A 23264-nucleotide genomic window follows, 5' to 3' on the forward strand; every position below is an offset into this window, starting at 1 on the left:
TGGCCAGTTTTGCCAAGAGGTGATCATGGGATACCAGATCAAAAGCTTTTTTGAAGTCAAGATATATTACATCAATCTCTTCTCCCTTGTCCAGATCCTTCTCCCCCCAAGCTACCACTGTGGCCCAAGCATTCCCCTGCTGTGTGTACCCCAGGTGGTGCACAAAGAACTGTTTGCATGAACTGAGGGGTGCTGACCCACTATGCCTTGCTGATGATGATGGCCATGATGACTCACCTGTGGACCTGGCATGGGACCCTGAACTTCAACAGTGCAGGGGCAAATCTGGGCTGCCCCACAACCTCTGCCACTGCCTGGAGGACTGCCTGTAGCCACACTACAGGTCCCTTCCCTCCACAGCCGAGAAGGACATTGCCGCCATCATCAGTGCATTCCTCAACCTGTGAGAGCCCTGTGCCCACCTAGATTTGGGGCCACTGGCTGTTCAGTAATGATTTGCACAATCTCCTGCCTCCCTGAATGCTGTGCGGTGGGGGAACCTGGGGCCAAGTGAGTGGGAGTGGGCTGGGTGAGTGATCGGGGTAGTGGTATGGAGGGCCTTGCCCTCAGTGCGGGGATTATCACGTGGCCAGGGCTGGTGTGGCTGGTGACTCCACATGGTCATGGCTGTCAGTGACAGCATGTGGCTCCAGGTTATGTCCTCAGATGGCAGGACACAGTGGATGGGTGCCTACCTGGGGAAGCCCCAGGGAGAAGCTGGCACTGCTGGCGGCTGGTGGTGTCATGGTCAGCTGCACTTCATGCCAGGGGCTAGGGCTGCAGAGTTGATCAGGTTGGCACTAGCCTGGGCTCCCCAAGCTGCCAGTGGAAGGTGCGGCCAGAAAGCTTGGTGGGATGGGCTGCTGGATGCCTGAGGGGCCCTACCCCAGTGACATGTCACCATGGGTGCCAGACTGGGGTGGAGGCTCAGGAAGGCTATCTGTGCTGCTATACACAACAAAACTTCAGCCTAGGTCCCCAGGGCATGAGGATGTCCATCAGTTGCCACATAAAGGACATGGACTTAACGGGCACTCCCCAACAGACAGTTGTAGTCAGTGATGGCAACCTACTGTGTCCGCAAGGCCTTGACATTTATGTGGCACTGCCACACCAACTGGTTGTACCCATGCTCTTGCATCCAGCCTGACAGCGGCGTTCCCACTAAACTGCATGGCATGCATGGCTGCACACACCACACAGCTTACAGGGAACACTGCCTGACAGCCCCTCATAGATGTGGGTGTTGGAACACCCAAAAGGTTCAAACTGGCTCTGTACCTCTGCCTCTCCCCACAGCACCACGAGGTCACCAGTCTTCTCCATGGGCCAGCTGGGGCTCTGGGTGGATGGCATGGGCATTGGCAAGAATGCGGCCATCATAGGTCCCACACCATCTTTATGGACCTCCATGTAGCTGCCCTCATGCTGCTGGGCCTGAACAGCTGCCTGCAGTACCCAGATCAGGGGCCCAACATGGGACTGGCAGGCACAAGGCAGAATGAATGCTCCACAGGTTCCAGCCAGGCTGCTGGGGGCAGGCCACAGGTAGCTGGAGCTGGCCCTGGCAGCCAGAAACTGCCTGCAGCTGGGCCTGGGTGCTAGAAGGCCTGGCTGGAGCCTGTAGCAGCCTAGAGCAACCTGCAGGCCTAAATGACATGGGTCTGGCAGCCACATACTACTGTGATGCCAGGCAGCAATGCTGGGGCACAGACAGCCTGGGACAGCTGGCCTGTCCAGGAGGACACAGTGGCCTGGAGTGCCCTCAGACTGCCTCCTGGTGTGTTCCAGGTCCCAGAATGCCTGAAGGCTTTTAAAGGTCTGAGGCAGGGTCTGCCATACAGGCAGCTCAGCCCTGGGGCAGAAGAGGCTCCCAGCCTGGAGCCCTGGGGCTAGCCTCAGGACGGCCCCCCAGTGGCAAGGCTGACCTGGGTGCAAATTTGCTCCCAGGTCATGTCTACATGTGTGTTACTGTGCAGTAACTAATCACAAGTAAATGTGATTTACTTGCAATTAGGGATTTTTACTGTGCAGTAAGCATGCACGTGTGTAGACGTGTGTGCTTGCTGCACAGTGAACTACACTACTGTGCAGTTTAGCATCTTGTGTAGACATGTCCAGTGGCAATTAAATTGGACAATACTGCCATAGCTTTGATTGAAATACATTAGTTCAAACTGTAGTATTATTCAGCACCTGATAGTACTTGCTGTGCTAAATAATCATAAGCCTGAAGGCCCCACCTTTACTCTGAACAAAAAGCAGATATTACCTCTAAGCAATAGCTCCCAATTCAGACTATTAAAGAAACAAAAAAATGAGATTGTGTCTCCTGGAGCAAGGATCATTCAGCCTTTCCCTGTATCCTTGTCCTCCCCAAGCCATCTTTAAGGTACTTGCTCCAAAGCTCTTGCAAACATTTTGGAGAAAGAGGTGGTAACCACTAATTTCCATCACAAAAGAATCCCCTCCTGTCAGGTTATTACATTGAGAACAAACTCATCATACTTTGAAGGCTGAATGATCCTTGCAGAATGCCCCAGAACACAGTGGAAAAATAATCCACTAATTTGTCTAATGATTCTTTTCTCCTCTGTCCGCCCTAGAAGCCAGAAGGATTTCAGGCTACCTGCAGTGGCTTAAGAATGGTTCTTAGTCTTCCTGATAGCTTCTTTTATTTAAAGCCTAATTCTCTATAAGCCGTGTCTTCTTGCGAGTGCTCACTTACCAAATACATTCTCCATTATGGAGAAACAAATAAGCAAAGAAATGAGGAAGATAGACTAGGTGCCGGCTGCACTTGTGAACTTCCCAACGCACAATTTACAGCCAACATAATCCACCAGATTTTCCCTTAGCACCATATTTTCTTACTAGGTATGGAAAACATATCCAGTATTTTGGTGTGGGTAATGTAATATTCTGCCTTAGTCTTTTATTCCTAATAAAGTCAACATATAGATGAGTCATCTTCCTAAGTGTTTGTTCTTTTTAATGATATTAGTGCTATTTTAATTAGCTCTTACTTTTAAAGTGTCCATTAAAAGGAGTCTATAGGTTTGCTTTAGACCATCTCCAGAAAGGGATAATATCACCTGTAATTTTTCTAAGCATGAATTAGGAACGTCAGTGGATGAGTGCCATGGAAAATGCTGTGAATGTTGCTATCTCAGAAACATTAGTGGGTGAATGCCATGGAAAAACTCAAGGGCACACATCTTTCATTCCAATAAGCATTTCTTTTCACTCTTGTCTTTGGAAAACTCTATTGTCTGTCCTGAAAAATGGTTTATGGACTTGAGAGTCATTCAACTACAGGTCAAAAACAATATCATGTAACTTAGGTGATTGCCCCATGGCAGAAATAGTGATTCCACAAAATGACAGTCCCAACAAATAGTTTGCAAGTAATTCATGGGGGAAAGATGTTTGTATAAATAATGAATATAATACTTTCAAATAAGTAAAAAGCATCTAAAAAGGAAAGAAACATCCTTTTCAGGACACTTGGTAAACCTGGGGAACATAGGTGACCTTCTGCCATCTGTATACGTATACCAACAATTGTAGTTTGCCAGAGGACTCAAAGTTGCAGCTAGTAGGGACCTCTCTGCTGTCTGGGATCACATAACTTATAACATATTGATCTTCTTCACATCTGACAAAACTTTTCCCAGTTTATCCCACAACGCCCAAAATGCTAGGGGGAAATAAAGTAGGGCAGATGCCTGCAAAGCTCAGTCAGTCTCAATTGAGAATTCCCCTATGCCAGATGCCTATGCTTCAGGTATTGCCTCAGGCATCTTTAAATCCCCTTTGCACTGAAACTGTGCAAAGAAGACTTTTGAGGAGCCTGTGACTTAGCCCAAAATGGATACTTTGCATCTGGAAAAAAGGGGCCGATTTTTTTGTCTAGTATTGTTTTGCTCTGTATTCCTCATATGTATATGTATTAAGACTGACAATTCCTTGACTAGTATATTGACCAATATAGACCTTAGTCTTAAAACCCAATCTAAATGGGCCAAACTTTATGGCAAGATGACATCACATGGCTATGAATACAGCTTTGTATCAACATAGGAGTTACCTTTGGCTGCAGGATCAAGGTTAAAGAAAGGTATTTGGAATTAAGTAACCCAGTATTTAGCTTTGTATTGAGGAACTACATTAAACCCAAAGGCACTCAGAAATTATATGCTATTTAGTCCCTCGAAAAATGCAGAAATCAATTTATTTAGTAATTTATTTAGGTTTACCAAGGAGCATTCTCTAAAATATTCAGAAAAATACTTATCAACTGTTAAATCTACATCCTGAGGTAGAAAAAAATGAAATATAGCAACACGACTTTATGTGAAAATGTATAGCTATTGAGACTGTAGTTCTGAAAGTACTAGCTCAAATTTGCACCTTTAAATAAGTGAAGCTACATAAACAGATTCATAAAATCTAGCATGTACTATTAAGGACCTTTCCTTTATTTTAATCTTTTATTTAAAAAATTTTGTTATCTTTTCCACTGCTGCATGAGACTACTATTGTATAACTAAAGTATATAAGGAGGTGTATTCATTTGGGAAATGGTAATGAGAGAAATCAGACAGGAGACAAAACCCAGACTGTTTGACTGCCAGCTTGCATGCAATTTTATGCAATTAATGTGGCATACATTTTCATTTTGAAGTTTAAACCGTTGTATTGTTAACAGGTTAACTCTATTCTACCCTGACTGAAATAACAATGCCCCACTTAATGTTGTCATTTTAGCCATCCATTAGTCAGACAGACAGACAAAAATCTTCCTCTCTCCATAGCAGAATTCAGACCATCACAGGACTCATTAATTCCAGCACTGATAATAAGAGTCATTGAAAGGAATGCTACAGATACAGCTGTTCTGAACATCAGACATTTTTTGAAGAAGCCAAATTCAATATGATATATGTAAAAAATTCAAGTATATGTCTACAAGAGCAGCAGGAGAAATTTTTCTCATTCTTTTTTGTGAGATCTGACATCAGCATATAGATGGTTTCATCAATTATTGAGACAGAGACTGAAAAAGGAAAAGGGAATGATTTGGGGGCTTCATTTTTGAAGTTTGAATGTGAAGTGCTCAGACTGAATCAGAACTAGTACGTTTGAATTTTTAGAATTACTTTCTACTTTCTTATACTAGCTCTTTGTACACTAGAGAGCTTTACAGTCTGGTACTTTAAGGGCTTTAATACCTTTTGAAAGCTAGACTGTATCTTCAGTGTTTTATACTGGTATATCATATATGAAATTACACATTCCTTTTCTCTTCTGTAAATACATTTGCACTCAAAATAGCCTCAAAGTCTCATTTTCAATACTGCAGCATTTATAAGGGGTAAAGTTGGATACTCATATATAGAACTGGGTACAAACAATTTTGGGAGAGGTGGAGGACCAGAGTTAAGTTTTTGCTCAAATGAGTACTTAATTATTTATACAAAGTAAAATACCTCCAACTGGAATAACTGAAAGAGGGGCAGCCTGTAATAGCCTATAGCCTGGTGGCTAAATGAGACTGAGGTTCTGCCAGTCAGGCAGAGCAGGACTGAACCTGAGTCTGCCATGTCTCAAATGCATGCTCTTGTCCACTGGGAATATCGGCTATTCTGCTGTGGCTGTCTTTCTCTCTCTGGATTTGACCAGAAATTTTATCCGGGACTTGAAAGGTCTCCAGAGGAGTGTTGCTTTGAAACTGGCAGATTGCTGCAAGTCTGACTTTTGATGAAATAACACTGGGGGGAAAGAAAAAAGGTTTAATCTAAAAAATTCTGAACAGTTCTAGTTCTGGGCAATTTCATTTTACCGGTTATTCTGATGCAGTTCTGTATAGGAAAGCATCATTGGAGACCTTATATACCTCTCTGTGCAATCATATTACAGAACGATGTGATCTTTTAGTTCCAAAATTTGACAACCGGCGCACAAACTGATGGAGCAAAATCTCTTTGGCCACTAACCTTTTAGTTTTGTCACCTTACTCATACTGAATCATACCCTTACTGCACAAGTGGACAGATTGATTTAATGGAGTGAACTGCTACTCAGCTTAAGTAGAAATGGCAGAATCAAGCAGTTACTTTGCATGCATTATTTTTTTGTATTTTGTAGCATCAAAAGTTCAACTCAAAATAATTATTGTTCTTCACAAAGTACAGTGTTTCATAAAATGCAAAATGCTAACAATATATTTACATAAAGATAAAACACTAAGTTACTCTACCATTTTGTAAAATACTCCTATTTTAACAGTGGAATTAAGGACCATTTTTACATTTAGCAGTTGCTAAGCAATATGCTATTAGCAGAACTCCAACAGCTTGGAGCATTTAGCATTTTAAGACCTACGTGATCATCTTTATATTATTACTCAGTTTGCAAAATACAGTTAGTAATCAACATGGAACTTTGTAATTTGCTTAGACAATAGCAGTGCTGTTTTTTCAGTACTTTTCTAGCTCTTGGCTTTGTGATAGTACCAAAATTTAAAAGAATCTAGAAAACATTGAAAATTAATATGTATAAGGTCACATTATTTCTTGCTACAGAGTATAGGGAGAATTGAAGGAAATTACACTGCAGTGACTCCAGAATAACTGACAGGAGACAAAGCAGCAATACCCTTGCTCTATCCAAACCCATAAAACCTCATAGCCTAACTGTTTTTTACAGAAACCTGCACAACCCATGCTGTCAACTTTCTCTTCTCTGTGGAAAGAGAGGGTAGGAAAACCAAGAGATAGGGAGGGTGACAGTCGCATGCGGGTTTCTAAGGGAGCCATCCTGAGTACAGGAAGACTAACAAATAGTATGGTTGCTGCTCAGATTTTTCCAAGTCACTCTGAAATAACTATGTGATGAATTTATTGGAGTTTGCCCTGTACAATTTCCCTCACTATGAGGTGTTTTCCCCCAGAAGGAAATGATTGATGTCATGTTAACTATGACATACGTAATATAAAGACAATAACTAAATGATAGAGTGTGACTTAGAGCATTGTCTATTCTTACCTGTGAATCTAAAGTGACTTCACTATTACACTAGAAATCACAGAAAACCTGGCGTCACTGGAGTCAGTGGAGTTTTACCATTGATTTCAGTGGAGGCAGGATTTCATCTTAGATTTCTAAATTTTCATGTACCAAATATTGAAGACCCCACAAAAAGGAGTTTGGTGGAAAAATCAAAATATAGCACTTCTATAACCTTAAGCAAAATGCACATAATAAGCCAACTGATTAATACCCACAAGCTACCAACAAAAGATGGAAGATTTTATGCACCTTGAGCTTTTGATGCATACCTGCTATGGAGATGCCCAGTCAACAGATATTAATCTGTTAACTAAGCCATGGAACTAACTCAGAATCCAAAAGTCCAGGATGCCTTCTGGATTTGCAGCTTCTTGGAGGAATTTCAAATGACATTGGTTCATAAAGGTAGTCAGTCTTTATCTGTAAAGAATACATTATTGGTGCTATCTTTGTAGTCTTCCTTGTTTAATGGTTTTTTACTTCAACATACTTTTATTTTCTTCTTGCTTACATACAAAGCAGAAGAATCACAAATATACCACTGCCCGTATATGTTACTTGACTGTAAGAAAGGGGAAGCTGATTATGCTTTTACAAATACTTTTTGGAATTAGAAATGCTTTGTAGATTACGTAGACAGAAAGGCAAAGTCTGTTCCTATATTATCCTTACTCTTTGGCCAAATGTGTAAGGAATTAAATTACAAGAGACAGATATAAAAAACAATGAAGAAACAGCAAAAACTGGTTTTCGAAAACACCCAGTGCTCCAGGATGCTGAGCTCTGGGAGTTCCTTCTGAAATCACTGAGTCAGATGAGTCAGCTGTATTCAGCACCATGCATATTTGGGGATTGTGAAGCTTTCATATGTGTACTTGAATTTAAAGCGAGTTAAATCCAAGGTTTCCTTCATGAAATAACAAGAATTAAGTTGCCACAAACCAAGCAGCACCTGGCTTTTATGAGTGTACATTACAATTCCCTCTTGCCCATTTTTTGCCAGGAGACCGCAGTTTCCAGACCTGATTTCACTCTAGGGAATATTACAGTTTCTTTTTTCTCCATTACAGCACATGGTGCAGAACAGCAAACCAAAACAGCAGAAGAGCCCTTTTAGGACATGCAACAGTTTTGTAAACCATTTAGCACATCAGTAACATTGATAGCAAACACTGGAGAACTTTAGCATAACACACAGACCACATACAAGCATTCAGTTTCTCCTGGGAGAATCGCTGCTGTCTCAGGAGAAGTCATGAACGTACAGATGTTCAGGATTTTTCTCCCAGAGCAAAGATGGTCACTCCAGGAGGAAAATGATCTGGCAACAACCAGGCTTAAATCACTCCCAGAAGAGTTCTCTTGGCAGACTGAACGCCTGTACAATTTCTCTTCTGAGATAAGCCACAGCATAGTTCTCTAGCATCTCCACGAGACAGGGTGTTGCTCACTGGACTCTACTACTCTAGCTGAGCAGGGAGCAGAACACAACTCCTTCACAATCCCCACATTGTGCTGCAGAGAGACACAAGCAGAAAGGCAGAAAGGGATCTTGGAGTCATTATTGACTCCAAGATGAACATGGGCCAACAATGCGAGGTCACGGTTGGAAGGGCTAACCGGACCTTGTCATGCATCCACAGGTGCATCTCAAGTAGAGTCAGGGAGGTGATCCTCCCCCTCTATGCAATGCTGGTCAGGCCACAGCTGGAGTACTGAGTCCAGTTCTGTGCGTCCCATTTCAGGAGGGATGTGGACAACATTGAAAGGGTCCAGAGGAGGGCCACCCTCATGATCCTGGGACTACAGGGCAGACCCTACATTGAAAGACTGTGGGACCTAAACCTGTTCAGCCTTCACAAGAGAAGGCTGAGGGGGGACCTGGTGACTGTATGTCAGGACATGGTGACTGTCTATAAACTCACTAGGGGGGACCAGAAGGGTTTGGGGGAGACACTGTTTCCCCTAGTGCCCCCTGGCATGACAAGGAACAATGGACACAAATTATTGGAGAGTAGGTTTAGATTAGACATCCGCAAGAACTACTTCACAGTTAGGGCAGCTAGGAGCTGGAACCAACTTCCTAGGGAAGTGGTGCTGGCTCCTACCCTGGGGATCTTTAAGAAGAGGCTTGATGACTACCTGGCTGGACTAATTTGAGTCCAGTCTTTTTCTCCCACCCAGGCGGGGGGTCAGACTTGAAGATCTGCAAGGTCCCTTCCGACCCTACTTCTATGATTTTATGATTCTATGATAAACTGACCCTAAACCATCTTGGTCAGCCAATCAGGGCTTTCCTGTGTACTGCTGCCATCTGTCCCAGGCAGACTGAAGGAGCCTGAAGAGTGAATTAAGATATGTACGTGGGGTCTCCTGGCTGTGCATCATCATCAGCCTGCAAGCTCTCTGCTTTTCTGGGGCTCAGAACAGCATTCACATGTCTCTTCAGGCATCTCTGCATAAGTGTTTTATACCAGGAAAACAAACCTGGGAGAATTCTCTCAGTTCATTTGAATGTGTGTATGCAACTAGCGTAAATTCCTCACTTGACTGAGGAACATGGCTCTTTTGAGGAGATGCCAAATATTTTGTTGTCACCTACCCTGGATCCCACCAACAGGCAGAGGTGCAAACTGAGAACTGTTTTAAAAACAGCTGAAAGATTTGTCAAAAGAAAAATTTGACATTTTTTATAAGACACTTTTCTGAGCATGTTCCCTTTCTTATACACAATATAAAGGAAGCCTATGCAGTTTGATGCAATTATTTTTTATGAATGGAGTGGTTGAAAATATTAGAAAACAGGACAAAAATCTCTTTAAGAATTTAATAAATCGTGCATATTACTGTGTATTTCAGAAGTAAAGCTCACCCTCATTACACTGTAATACTATCTCCTATGAGACTGTCTCAGTCATACTGAATAATAATTAAGTTCTGATGGCAGACTCCAGTGAGGCCAGCGTTGCCTTCTTCCCTCCCCTTGATATATACAATTTATTCCCACAAGAATAAATTGAAGAAAAAAATTATTATAATTAATGGTTATTACCTTAATGCATAGGGCAAATCATATTACCCTGTACAATAAACAGAGTAAATAGTCTTTGTGTAAAGGAGTCCTAATAGAATCAAGAAGTAGAGCCCTTTACCATAGTGCTACATGCAAACACATCTTTAGAGGTTCCTGTAGTCTGCTCCATACCTATGCAACTGAACTCCCACAGTTCTGTAGCTTTTCCAGCCGTGATTCTCAAGGGGCAAGAAATAAGAGGCATTGGCCTATGGGCTACATTAAAGTCAATCTGTTTCATTGACTATGATGGTCTATGAGAGAGATGTAGTTAGCCATGTTAGTCTGAAATCAAGTAGAAGACATGGTAGATTTGCACCTTAGAATCTAGGCAATTTCTGAATGCATCCTCTATACATACTGTATTTTGATCACATATTGCCCTACCTTTCTGGAATTGTTTTAATAAATACAGTAGGTAGGCTATGCAGATTACAGGGTGTACATCAAGTTATTTGATCTATTTTTCACCAGCAAATATATGATAAAAATTATGCTTACATATAATTATACACAACTACTGACTTACTGATAATTAACTTTGAAAAACTGCTGGTTTAGGAGATATTGTAGATTACCATTTTAAATGTAAGTAGCTTCAGAAAATCTCCCATGATCAGTGCAAGTGTAAGGTATTCAATGAAGGATTAATTCCCTAAACTACTAATCAGCTCTATCTCCCATCTTATCAAATTGTAAATACATTATGCTGTACTAAAGTAGGCACACGCAGCTAATTAAAGCAGAACCTGCATTTAATATCAGATCCTGGTAACCACTCCCCCTCCCCCCTCCCATCATTAAAAAAAAAAAAGTTCTGAGAACATATACAGCAAATGTTCACAAATGAAACTGATACCTTAAAACTGGTGCTGCACTTCTGTAGTGTAGAGAATAAAAAGGAAGAAAAGGGTGGGGGGATACACAATCTTTCTGGAGGAATGAGTGGGGGACATATTAATTCTATTCAGTCTACAGCTGTAAGCCCACAGGAACCAACCAAGGGATTACAACCAAGCATCTACAAATAGAATCTGGAAAACATCCAGCTGGAATTTAGTTCATTTATTAACATTTTTAATAGATTCTGATGTTAAATGCCGCAAACCAAAATAAGTGAAAAAAAATGAGGAAAGCAAAGACATACATATTGTAAAAAGAATGTACTAGACATTTAAACACAGAAGCTCAATGAAGCCTATGCAAATAAGCAAAGGTTTAAAACTCTAACTGAGCATGTTTTGTAAAAACTCTCTCTCAGTTCCCTTTTCTGCATCAAACTCAAATAAGGTACCATCATCATAAAACAGGTTTTTAAAAAAAACAAGCCTCATTAAGAAATACTTTTCAGTGAAACAAACACAAAATGTAACACACAGTGCCCAGCAAGGAACTTTCCAATGAAAGTTATTTTTTAATTCCTTGGTGTAAAATGTAAAATTTGTTTATACTACTCCAAAAAAGAGACTTTAGCATATAGGATGCTATTACTCTGGGGATGTTTTGGTAGTACTGGGCAACAAAAGACCCATCAAGATAGAGTAGATATAGTGTGATGGAAAGCCATAGGGTCTTTGGGTCTCTTTTAAGGTGTGGGAGAGAGAAGAAGGGGGAATCTCTTTTTTCCCCACAACATCTGTACTTAGGAAAAAAAAATCTGAGAAGGAAATCTAAGAGATTTACCAATAAAATCAATAAACATTTGCAGACTGCTGTTAGTGATACTGTTGAGATGTGGTAGAGTTACAGTCCTATTTGATCAGTGTTTATTACAGAGCTCGTGTTTTTTTAATATAAGTAGATCAGAGAGGATTTTTTCCCCTCAACAATGGGTTCTATAGATTATACATACACAATTCTTTTTATCCAACTTCTTTTATTTAAACATGCAACTGGTATTGAAATCCAAAAACAGATCAGGTTGAATGAAAAAGTAACATCATATTTTCCCCCAGGTTAATCTGCTGGCTTTTGGTGTGATTATTTACAAAGTATTTCGACACACTGCAATGTTAAAACCTGAAGTTAGCTGTTATGAAAATATAAGGTAAGTTTTTCTTTTCTCTTTTGCCCTTTAGTCATTTTAAATGCAATCAGAGATGAAAGTGATCACTCTAAAATAATTTGAGCCCTCTCAGGGTTTTTTCCATTTCTTAGAGAGTTATTTCTGTTATCTCTTCAAATTTCTTTTGGGCTTGATTTTACTTCTGAAACAGTCCCACTGAAAGTGGTGGGGTTGTATGAGGAGTATACAGGCACCAAACAGAATGAGTTTCAGAATCCAGCCCTTTATCAATAAGAAGGGGAAAACCAATAATTGGGTTAAAGAAATAATTTTCCAACTCATTTTTGAGTTTCCAATCCTATCCCTCCTACTCAGGTAAAAACTGATTTCAAGAGTTTTGCCTGAATCAGGACTGACAGATTTGTCCTTAAGAAAAGATGCATATAATAAATATCTGAAGAAGAAAACAAGGTGAGTTCTTAGCGATTCACTGTATTTATGAAGAAATTGTACAATGGGGTTCAGTACTTCTATGCTTTTTTTTTTTCCCCAGGATTTTTACTTTGCATGCTGCTATGATTTTTCCATCAACTCACTCTCTTTAAAACTGATTTATAGGGACCTTGAAAACCATTTGTACAGGAAAAGCTGAAGTGTACTACAGGGAACATTGAAAACAACTTACTGTTTGTGTTGCTTAGAAACACTCCTGCAGTTTCAATGCATTGCACTAGATTTATAGTTAGGATTTAGCAATTGTTTGATTGATTACTTTCTCTTATTCCTCACCCTTCATAGCTTCATATGGTGAGCCGGTTTTAATGAAGTTAAGAATTATTCATTTTCCTCTGAACAATGCTAAAAATGTCTGTTGCTCAAAGGAAGTCCTGCAATGACTGGGCTAAGAATGAATAAGAAAGTAATCAGTGGTTTCATTTCCAAGACAACACACTGTAATTTGCTGGAGTCTGTGAGCAGAGCTGTACAATATGTTAGCAAAAATTACAGTCAATCAATTTATATAATATTAAGGCATCGGTATTCTGACCCTGAAAATATTTAAAGCTATTTGTGTTGTAAAAGCATTTCTTTTAAAGAGAGAAGTCTAGTTTTACGGCTGGCACCATCTTCTATATTAAACATGAGAGGAAGCCGTAAGATCTCTTTGATGTCATGCACATGTGCTGACCTAAGAGCATACTGTACATTTTTCTCCAGGTTTGGAGTGGGGGAGATATTTCATAACAGACATATGCTTTACCTTGGGGAATTACTCTAACAGTAGATTTAAAATCAAATCATATGGCACTGCAGTACACCAGAGAAAACATATCTGAAGATTAAGAAAGCCAGCGTTTTAAAGTCATGCAGCGTTAGTCTCATGCTGTTCTATCGTTACTGTGTCAGCATATTCCTGTAACAGTCCTGCAGCATACCCGAAAGGGCAAACCATGTAACTGCACGTTCGCAGGTCTTCGCAACTGAGGAAATGCAACTGAGGAAATGCCATTAGTCATTCAAATAAGTGATTAAGAAACGAAAAGAAAAGAATACATGATACCCTGATGGTTATGTTTTACCTTGCCCCAGGTCTTGCGCCCGGGGCGCTCTTGCTCTCCTGTTCCTTCTTGGTGCTACCTGGATCTTTGGGGTCCTCCATGTGGTCCAGGGATCAGTGGTCACTGCCTATCTTTTTACAATATTCAACGCATTCCAAGGGATGTTCATCTTCATATTTCTCTGTGTTTTATCTAGAAAAGTGAGTACCATCTTTCCTTTGGAAAATGTTTCATGAAAATATTAATATAGATAATCAGGAGCCCCATTCTGCATGTTGAAGTCATTAGGGGCCTGCTCCCATACAGGAAGTTACTCGTGTGTGTTTCCAGGATTTCAGGTCATACAGCACCAAGTTATAAAAAACTGAAAGCACTGAAGTCAATGGGTATTTTGCTATTGACTTCAATAGGAAAAAAAACCCAGGTTCTTGCCTTATATATTTCTCCCAGGATTCAGATCTTCAAAACAACATATTTCTGAATACAAATATTTATTACTGTCACAAAATAATTCTTCCGGTAGAAATATACCCTGGCAACTGGACTGTACACATGGTTCTCCAGCCCCATGGCTGGAGAGCTTCACAAACAAACCCTCCAGCCCCAGGGCACTAGCAGGCTGCTCCCTGGACCACCTCCACCCTTTGGGGAGCCCATTAATGATAGCCTGTCCTCTCCCTTGCCTGGAAAGGGGACAGGTATCAAGTGACAGTTGGCAGCTGCTGAAAAGACTCATTCCTTGCACTCCTCTTGGCTGACCTGGAGGAGTGTGAAAGGGGCAGGGAGTGTTTAGCCACCATGGCAAGAATCTGGGAGCAGCCTGCCTCACCCCAGGGTTGGCCCTGGGCTGCATGCCTCCCTGGGCTGACCCAGGAATGAAATGAAGGCAGTGCACTAGGAAGCCTTGCTGCTGCAGCACACCAGCCTGCCTTTCCCTGCTCCACTCCAGGTCAGCTGGATGGCAGGGGGAAGATGGCAAGGCTGGCACCTGGCTTGAGGAAAACCTACACCCAAGGTTCCTGCTCGCTTCGGCTTTTAAACCACCACCCCAGCCACTCAACTGAGCAGTTCCCCATGCCTGGCCCCGGTCTCTCCATCTTTTAAATTGCTGGCTCACTATTCCCCCAACCCTCCCTCTGGCAGGGGGATGCAAGGGAAAGCCGTCCTGACTGAGAGTCGGGCTTCCAAGCCTGGCTCACCAACCCTGTCATTCAGCTGAGTTGCATTTGGATCCTGGGGCCTGGCCTGGGAGCCAAGCAGAGGGAGCTGCATGGCTAAGCCCTCACCTACTTCTCACACCAGGAGCTCTGGTATGAGAAAAAGATGGGCAGCAGCTTGGGCTGCTCTTCCCCCTCCCCTTTCATGGATGGGGTAGCAGCTGACCCCCATGCCTATTCCAGCCCAGGATGACCCCAGTCTCGGGAGGCACAGGAACCTTTCTTCAAGCTCCCAGGTGATTTTTCTCCCAGAATGGTCATTTTTGCTCCAGGACAAAAAGCTTGAACATTTGCACACTTTTGTTTTCTGCTTGGAGAATGGTGATTCTTCCTGCAGAAACTGAACAGCTGTCAAAATGCACCACAGTACAATTACACCAAGGGATCATTTAAAAGGTTAAAAAAAACTGGTCTTTGGCCTTTTCAGTTAGGATCTGGGTGGGGGCTGAGTGGCCTAACCTGTAGTATTGTATTCTGAGATAATGTAAGCTTCTTAATTTTTTCCTGAAGTCAAAAGCAGCCCTACAATATTTAACAAATGTAAAACTGAATAGATGGTACAGTGTAAAATGAATTAAGCATGCATTAACCTGTGAATAAATCTATGTCGTGTTTGAATTCGATCTTTTTTATTTCAGATCCAGGAAGAGTATTATAGGTTGTTCAAAAATGTTCCTTGCTGTTTTGGCTGCTTAAGATAAATGGAAAGAAAATATGCATGAGCAGCACAATGGAAGAAGGGAGTAACCTAGACATTGTTATTGTTATTATTACAGAAAATATAGCATTGTGAAAGTATGAAATGACCTAGTGAACACTCATAACCCTTAAGTGAATTACTGTCTCTCCAGTATAGTCCTTGTAATCATGCACAGCATTTCTACTGTACTGTGTACATTCAGGATACATATACAAATCAAGCCGGATTGCTGTAAAACAAACAGAAGACTAAGGAAAAGCAACAGAATCCCTACAGGAACCAGAGACTTTTTTTGTAGCTTAGGCTTTATTTCTAGTATTAGAAATATCTGCAGTTCATGAGAGAGAGAGAAAACTAACTGGCATAGCAGATTTTATGAATTGCTTTGCTAATGGAAACATGCCCCCTGCATTTTTGTGGTAATAAGCTTCTTCACAACATATTGTATATGACGATCTGCAGGGACTGGGTTCCGTTACAACATTAACAGATAAAGATCTGCTTGAACCTGGACTTTGGGGGGGAAAAAATTATTTAAAGGAGATTGAAAGAAGGTTTGTGGTTTAATATAATTTACTCATCATGTTCAAATATATATTTGTGTATTAATCAATTCTTTATTTTTTTAACTTTTAGGGAATTGTTATGAGGGCAGGGCTGATAAAATAACTTGGAACAGCCATTTTAGAAGTAACGTTTATTTTGTGGAGCCCATGACAAATCTTTGATGCTTACTTAACAGTTGAAAACTGTGATATACTACATCTAGCACCACGACTTCACATACTGTAGGAAAGAGATGCCGTCTCAAGTTGGCACTTCATAGAAATATTGATGACCCTGCTCTTATTGGTTAAATTAAAATAAATTACATGGTCTAAGCAATGCAAGTGTAAAATTAAGGGCACATGCTGCAGTTTCAATGTAAAATATACTGTAAATATAACAAACTCTCTGCTAATAGCTTCCTTTATTACAAGCAACACTCTTCTGTTCTGCTCCTGATCCAGCAAACGTTCAGTCCTATTTACTTAAATTTAAGAATATAAGAAGTTCTTGAAATCAGTGGGACTGGTCTTGTAAGTTTTGCAGGATCCAGACCTAAGTTGTTGCATCAGCAAATCTAAAATTGTGATGCAATTCAGTTTCGAAGCTGTGCTGTCATTTCATCTTTTTAAAGTCCTGGCCATGTCAGCCCCCTCAGTTCTCATTGCTTTCTCAGGAAGTAGCCAGGACCTTTGAAAAGCAGGCCAAACATTATTACCAGTGTGAGCATTGTAAATATATAGCTGTTTATAAGTTTTATTTATACCAAAAAAATCTTTTTAGCCGTGGTCAAATTTGTTTGGCTTGTATCTACTTTCCTTACCAAAAAACCTTTAGTTACAGTATGTGCCTTATTAAAGATATTGTATGTCTCTGCCAAAATAAGGAAGCTCAAGTGGTAATTTTATTTATTCCTCCCAGAAAGAGGTAATTGCTGTTGGTCACCTGTATGTAAAATATGTTAATAAACTGAAGAGCTTTTGCTTTACTATTTCACCATATTTTCTTTAGTTAATTAAAAAATAAAATAAGTTTTATAGCTTTATATTATTTTGTCTGAATGATTTTCTGGATCTGCCTTGCTAGCTGTATTTTTTTTTCAGGCTGTGGAAATACACAGACACTTATACATGTGTTTCACAGGCATGTCTATTAATCCATCGTCATTAATCTCATACAAAAGTACAGTCTGTACTAAATTTTCCTTAGCAAAGAAACACCTCTGCTAACTGCAAAATGACTTCCATAAGCTCACTGAGACTGAAAAGTTACCTTTGAAAGAGACTATCTGACAAACTGTTTGGGTTACAATAGACTTTTTAATAAAAGAACTTCTAAGACAAATTTCTGTTCTCCAATCCATGGATCAGATCTTCATTATAATATTCTACTTTCTTTTCATGCGGTGATGAGAGTATTCACCTTTTAGTACTAGATTTGCTAAGAAGGATCCAGGAAAGTAAAAAAACACCAGAATATTTTGTCAAGATACATCATGTGGCTCTTAGAACATTTGTCAAACTTCAGGAGCTTCGGGATAATATCTTGTCCCTACTAACGCGCTAAAGACGAATGTAACTTTTAATGAGTATCTTTGTCTCCCTCTCAGCATAAGTCACATTTCAGTAAAAAAATCTTCCTTCACCATTCCCTCTGCAGGGAGAGCCCTTCTCTCTTTTTGCGTCATGCACCAGGCCTCTCTATGACCATTTGGAAATAACGCTCAGACACCCAGTGAGATAGCCAGTCTCCCATTTACTACTCCAGCCTGTTTTTCTGTTCTTCAGTCTGTAGCTGTCTGTGATATATGCCAGTTTCTGTGACAGGTACATACTGCTACTGAGGGACAGAGAGGGGAAGAACCAAGCAACAGGGGCAAGATGATCAAGTGAGCCAGCAGGATAGATAAGTTAGTTCCTGGCATGATGGAACCATGAGCAAACTAATCCTGAACAAGGCCCAGCTTTCATAGAACACCATGCCTCCACTCTCACTGCCCTGAATCCCTTGAAATTAGCTAATCCCTAGTTACATCTACCTGAGAAATAGCCAATTTCCTATGGATTAATTTGTTTAATTAATTTTTTGCTATTCATTTGTTTCACTTGGGTAGTTCTTGCATGCAAAGTAATTACTGTTGTGAATATTCAGCTAACCAATGAGTTTGCCAGTAGCCTCCTGTGAGAGACTGGCTTAAATTTTACAGAGCTATTTGAAGGGCACTTCCACAATAGATAAAAAAAATATATATATCACTCAGAAGGCACATCTACACATGCATTTGATCCGGGATCAGTTTACTCATGAGTAAACTATTCACAAGTAAACACTCCCAGGCAGTCATCTATACATGCAGGGAAGCCAGAGCAGATTTGCTGCTAATGCAGCAGATTTCCTGCCCCTGTAATGAGTGCCTGCTGACACTAGGGGGAGCTCTAGGATCTGCCAGTGCCAGCCCTACTATTGCAGAGCTGGTGCTGGGAGATAAGGGTCTCCTAGCTCCCTGCTCCTCAGTCATGGTGAAGCAGATGCTGGTAGGTAAGGATCTCCCAGCCTCCACTCCCCAATAAGATCTTGGAGTAGAGGGCTTGGAGCTCCCTGCTGCTGGGGAAGGGGGACATAGTCTCCACCTGGGCTGTGGTGGTGGATCCCACCCCAGCAGCAAGCAGCTCCCAGGGGCAGGAAACAATCTTCTGCCCCCTAGGGGCCAGCTGACCAGGAGCAGATTTTCTCCCAGTCAGGCATCTATATAAGTTCTACTGCACCATTACTAATTGAAAGTAAATTTGTTACTTGCATTTGCAGGTAGAAAATGTACTTGTGATTAGTGGGGTTTATTGTGCAGTAAGCATGTGCATGTGTAGATGCACATGCTTACTGTGCAGTAAACTATGCTACTGTGCAGTAAAGCATCTCCTCTAGACACACCCTGAGAGACCCCAATCTTGCAAATTTAAGTGTCCATACAAGGCTTTGTAGGATACCCTTACTGAATGGAAAGTGCTTTATACTTAAAAATAGGTGTAACAACAGGATCAAACTGGGTGCATATACACATGCAGTTGATTTAAAGCAATAAACTCCAGAGCAGTTTGAGCTGAAGTAAGCTACTCCTGGGCACAGCATCTACATATGCACCAAGGACAGCAGCAATCTGAGCAAGGGCAGAGCAGTTTATGCCAGGGTCGGGGCACTGAAGTTCAGCCCTGGGCTCCGGGGTAGCAGCACTGGGCAGCAGAGGGACTGACTCGGGCATGAGGGTGCTGAAAGTGTGGAACAGTGTGACTAGGTGGCAGGCAGGAGTCTCCCCTGAATTTACCCCCAGGGTCAGCATCTACATTTAATCATAGTATATTATCCTCAAATAAGATAGTACTGTCACTGGCAATACTATCTTATGGTGGCATTAGTGCTATCCTACTGCTGTGCTATCATACATCTAGATGCTGATGCTTTACTCCACAACTAGTCTACACCACAGTTAAGCACACATGTAGATGTGGCCCCTGTGTTGTTTTATTCATCACTGGATATATCTGAAATGGAAAACTAAAATCATTATCAACCAACACATCTTAATCTATTAGAAATAATGAGATAAGAATAATAGAATTAGCAAAGAATCTATGGTTTGATAGGATACAAATAAATAAATCATGTACTCCTTATAGATAGCCTGCATGTCAAGTCATAAATTAGTACTTTTTTCTCTTGTACTTTTTTTATCTTCTTAGTGGCAATTTCACAACTATTATTCTGGGTTTAGAGTCATTATAAGAAAAGTCCCATTTGCTTACCTCAGATTAAATTCATGGAATGCAAGAACCAACAGAAATAGTCAAGTGAAAAAGAGCATTTGGATATTGTCCAGGACTTTCTAAAGAAGCTTGTGTTCAGGTGAGTTGAATGAAATGTACAAACTGCTTTTCCAATAAGAAATCTGCATGTCCTGTTTCTCTGGCCAACTGATAACTGGTTGTCTGATTTGGGAAGGAAAAGCCTTTTTTTAAGATCTTTTCAGACAATGAGATTCTGAAAGGTGTATGGCACCTCCAGGTGGTCCGGCAGGCAAAAACACCAGTGAAAAAGACAGATAAATGTAAGGTGTTAATATTTAATTTTGAAATCACGTGCTTGCTGGGAGAGGGTTCTATTCCAACCCTCCAAAAGAGGTGCTTATGACAATACTAACATTTGGAGGTGTGCTATAAAACAGAAGCAAATAAGAACTAGATGGAAAAGGAACTGTTTATTCTGAAAATAAATTATTCCTTTCTCATTCCTCAGTGCACTGAAAGTAAATTTCAAAGCAGCTGCAGCATTTGGGGTTAATTATCTTCACAGTGAGATTGCAAGAGCAGAGCAACACTGCAAAGCAGACTCCCCTAATCATTGCCTGCTGTGAAGAAACAAGTCCTGCCACCCCTTAAGTCCCACTTGGCAAGCATGGACATTACATTTACAGCACTCTATTAATATGAAGATATTTATTTATTTGGGACACTACATTATTTAGAAGGAAAAAGTAATTATATTTGCAGATTCCACATTCCTCCCTCCCATGTCCCACTCTGAGTGATTATTTTCTATTTTTCTTATAAATATTCCCTACATAAATTCTGTAGCTGCAAAGTGTCCTGCCTGGGCACAAAGTTCTGCTGATACAGAGCCTTATTCAGGATAAAGTTCTCAATTTCACTCACAGAGATTATTCTCTCGGTAGTATGGATGTGTAATCTTCATAGGGCACATCTATACGAACATCTTACTGTGCAGCAATAAATTCTGACTCGGATCACACCAGAGTTTATTGCTCTGGGTGCTGCATTTACATGCGCACCCAGGACCGCAGCACGTTGAGCCGGGTCAGAGCAGACTGAGCTGGCAGGGAGCCCAGGGGCCAGCCTGGGACTGCTCTGACCCAGCTCAACATGCTGCGGAGCGGCCGGCTGGGGCCCAGCCAGCCGGGTCAGTGTCTACTCATGAGCTGCTGCACATGAAAAAAACAAAAAAATCTTTGCAGCAAGAAAGACATATATTTACATTTACAAGTTCTAATCTGCTACAGAGTTTATTCATTTCCTGAGGCTTAATAAGGCCACGCGTACAGATGCCAAGACATTTACTGAAGAACTTAATTAGGCAACTCTGCAGTAAACGTCTCATGTAGATGCACCTATAGGGTACTTAATACTCTCTTCTTTTATGGGACTGCAAGAAATAGAAAGTTTCATTATGAAACAGGTATAAGAAACCTAGAAAATCCCTAAGCACTGGCCCTCAGCCTCGAGACAGTGTGGGCAAGTCCCTGCCCTCCATTTCATATCTTCTTATCCCCAGAAGCAAGTGATTTGAATGACACATGGTGCTTTTCCGAACTAGCCATAAAGAATACTGCATCATGTGCATGTGCTCATTCTGGTGCAGCAGACAGCAGAATAAGCATTGCCCCTGCTAAGCAGAAGAGTTCAGAGCACCTCTGCCTAACAGCAGTGTCCCTAATTTTTTTTTTTACTTGTAGCCCTCACTCTCCATTGTTGAAATCAGGCATCTTTTCAACCAGTTGCTGTACCCACATATATGCAGGTGGGATGTTAAAGCCTACATGGCAAAGGTTTCAAGGGAGGAGTTAAGACAGAAGAGGAGGCTAGCTAGCTTCCTGTGACACTCCTTCTGGTTTGTTTCAGACATGCACAACACACTCGCTTTGTCACACTGAAGCTCAGGCTATCAAAATGAGAATGCTACCCCCAGCAAATCAGAGCAAAACACTGCTTTTTTATATAGAATGAAGTCTGTAGGGTAGATACAAAAAGGGAATTCCTGTGTGCTGATACTCCATTTAACCATGCAAACGTGCTAGAGCATTTCACAATATGTACAGCTCTCTACCTCTCCCTATGCATAAAGGATACAAACTGTGCCGAGCTAACTTAGCCATCTACTTTCCAACTTCAGCAGAGTTGGAAGTACTTTAATCTACGCTGTTCAGACAAATTCTCCATGGTAAAGCTTTACACATTATTGCCTTGTGAAATACAATCCTATCTCTTTAAAGAGATTCAAGCAAACAGTTCCACAGTTGCTACAGTTAACAGTTCCTAGTAGCCATAAATGTTTTGAGAGATTTACAATAAGGAACAATTTTAGCAAGCAGTAGGAATTTCTGTTTAGTACTGCTCAGGAATTTTTTTGATCCAACAGGCTTTCATTGGAAACTGCTGATTCATCAAAGTGAATATTTTGCTAAAACCCCTTTGTTTCGACAAATTCCTGATAAAACAGGCATGTTTCTGGCACGCTCACCTGGTAGGTACCTGGAGAACGTAGGCTTTCCAGACCCATGGCTCTGGGACTGCTACACTGCAGATTGCCCGAGTCCGGTATATGCGGGCTTCCAGACTTTCAGATGCCTCAAGAAGCAGCACACCAAGGAGTCAGCTATCCCTGAAATCTGGCAGCCTAGCTGTGAGGCTGTCATATGATGGGACTCTGGAAGAACCAAAGACCCTGGAAGGCCCCACAGATGCTTATTGAAAATGACATGCCAGTTCCTATCCAGAATCAACGAATCTGAACAATAGAAATCCCAGGAAGTAGTTCTCTCAAAAATGCCATGATTCTGTTTCAAATGAACTCATTGCAACATTTCAATTCTGCGATTTTTTTCCCCTCATTTTCATCCTATTTAGGACCAAAAGAAAAATTCCAAAGTCTCTAAAATTACCTGTCACAAGACAGAAATTTTATTTTCATGACCATCTCTGTTTGTGATATAGATTGTGATCCAGAAGCTTTTGAGATCTGTGAGAACCATTCTGTTGTTTGCAGTAGGCTGCAATGAACTCCTTATGCTGTCAAAAGAGACAGACCATATTCCTTTGTGAAAGTGTGGTTCTTACCAGATTTTCGTAGTGTAGGCTGCACTTTTCCTAAAAGTCCTTGCAAGGAGCTAGCTCTTCGCATTCATCAGTTACAGAGCAGCTGCTTTAAAGCAGCCACTTTGGAACTGTTTGTTGCATCTCCTTCTCTTTCAAATGGTATGTAGTCTTGTCTCCTACTATATTTATCATTTCAGATTTCTGAGGTG

General features: G+C 41.1%; 1 protein-coding gene across 1 annotated transcript in view; it reads left to right on the forward strand.

Annotated features, from left to right (window-relative positions):
- The window catches only part of ADGRL4 (adhesion G protein-coupled receptor L4), a 168621-nt gene extending 151402 nt beyond the window's left edge, over positions 1-17219 (forward strand). Inside the window, exons 15-17 of the mRNA XM_019531211.1 lie at positions 12103-12194; positions 13743-13911; positions 15567-17219. Coding sequence (XP_019386756.1) covers positions 12103-12194; positions 13743-13911; positions 15567-15629 — 324 coding nt within the window. The 3' untranslated portion in view covers positions 15630-17219. The remainder of the gene's footprint in view (positions 1-12102; positions 12195-13742; positions 13912-15566) is intronic.
- The last annotated feature ends 6045 nt before the right edge of the window (positions 17220-23264 follow it).

The sequence above is a fragment of the Crocodylus porosus genome, unplaced genomic scaffold (assembly GCF_001723895.1).
Source record: "Crocodylus porosus isolate Cpor-Errol unplaced genomic scaffold, CroPor_comp1, whole genome shotgun sequence".
Classification (NCBI taxonomy): Eukaryota; Metazoa; Chordata; order Crocodylia; family Crocodylidae; genus Crocodylus; species Crocodylus porosus.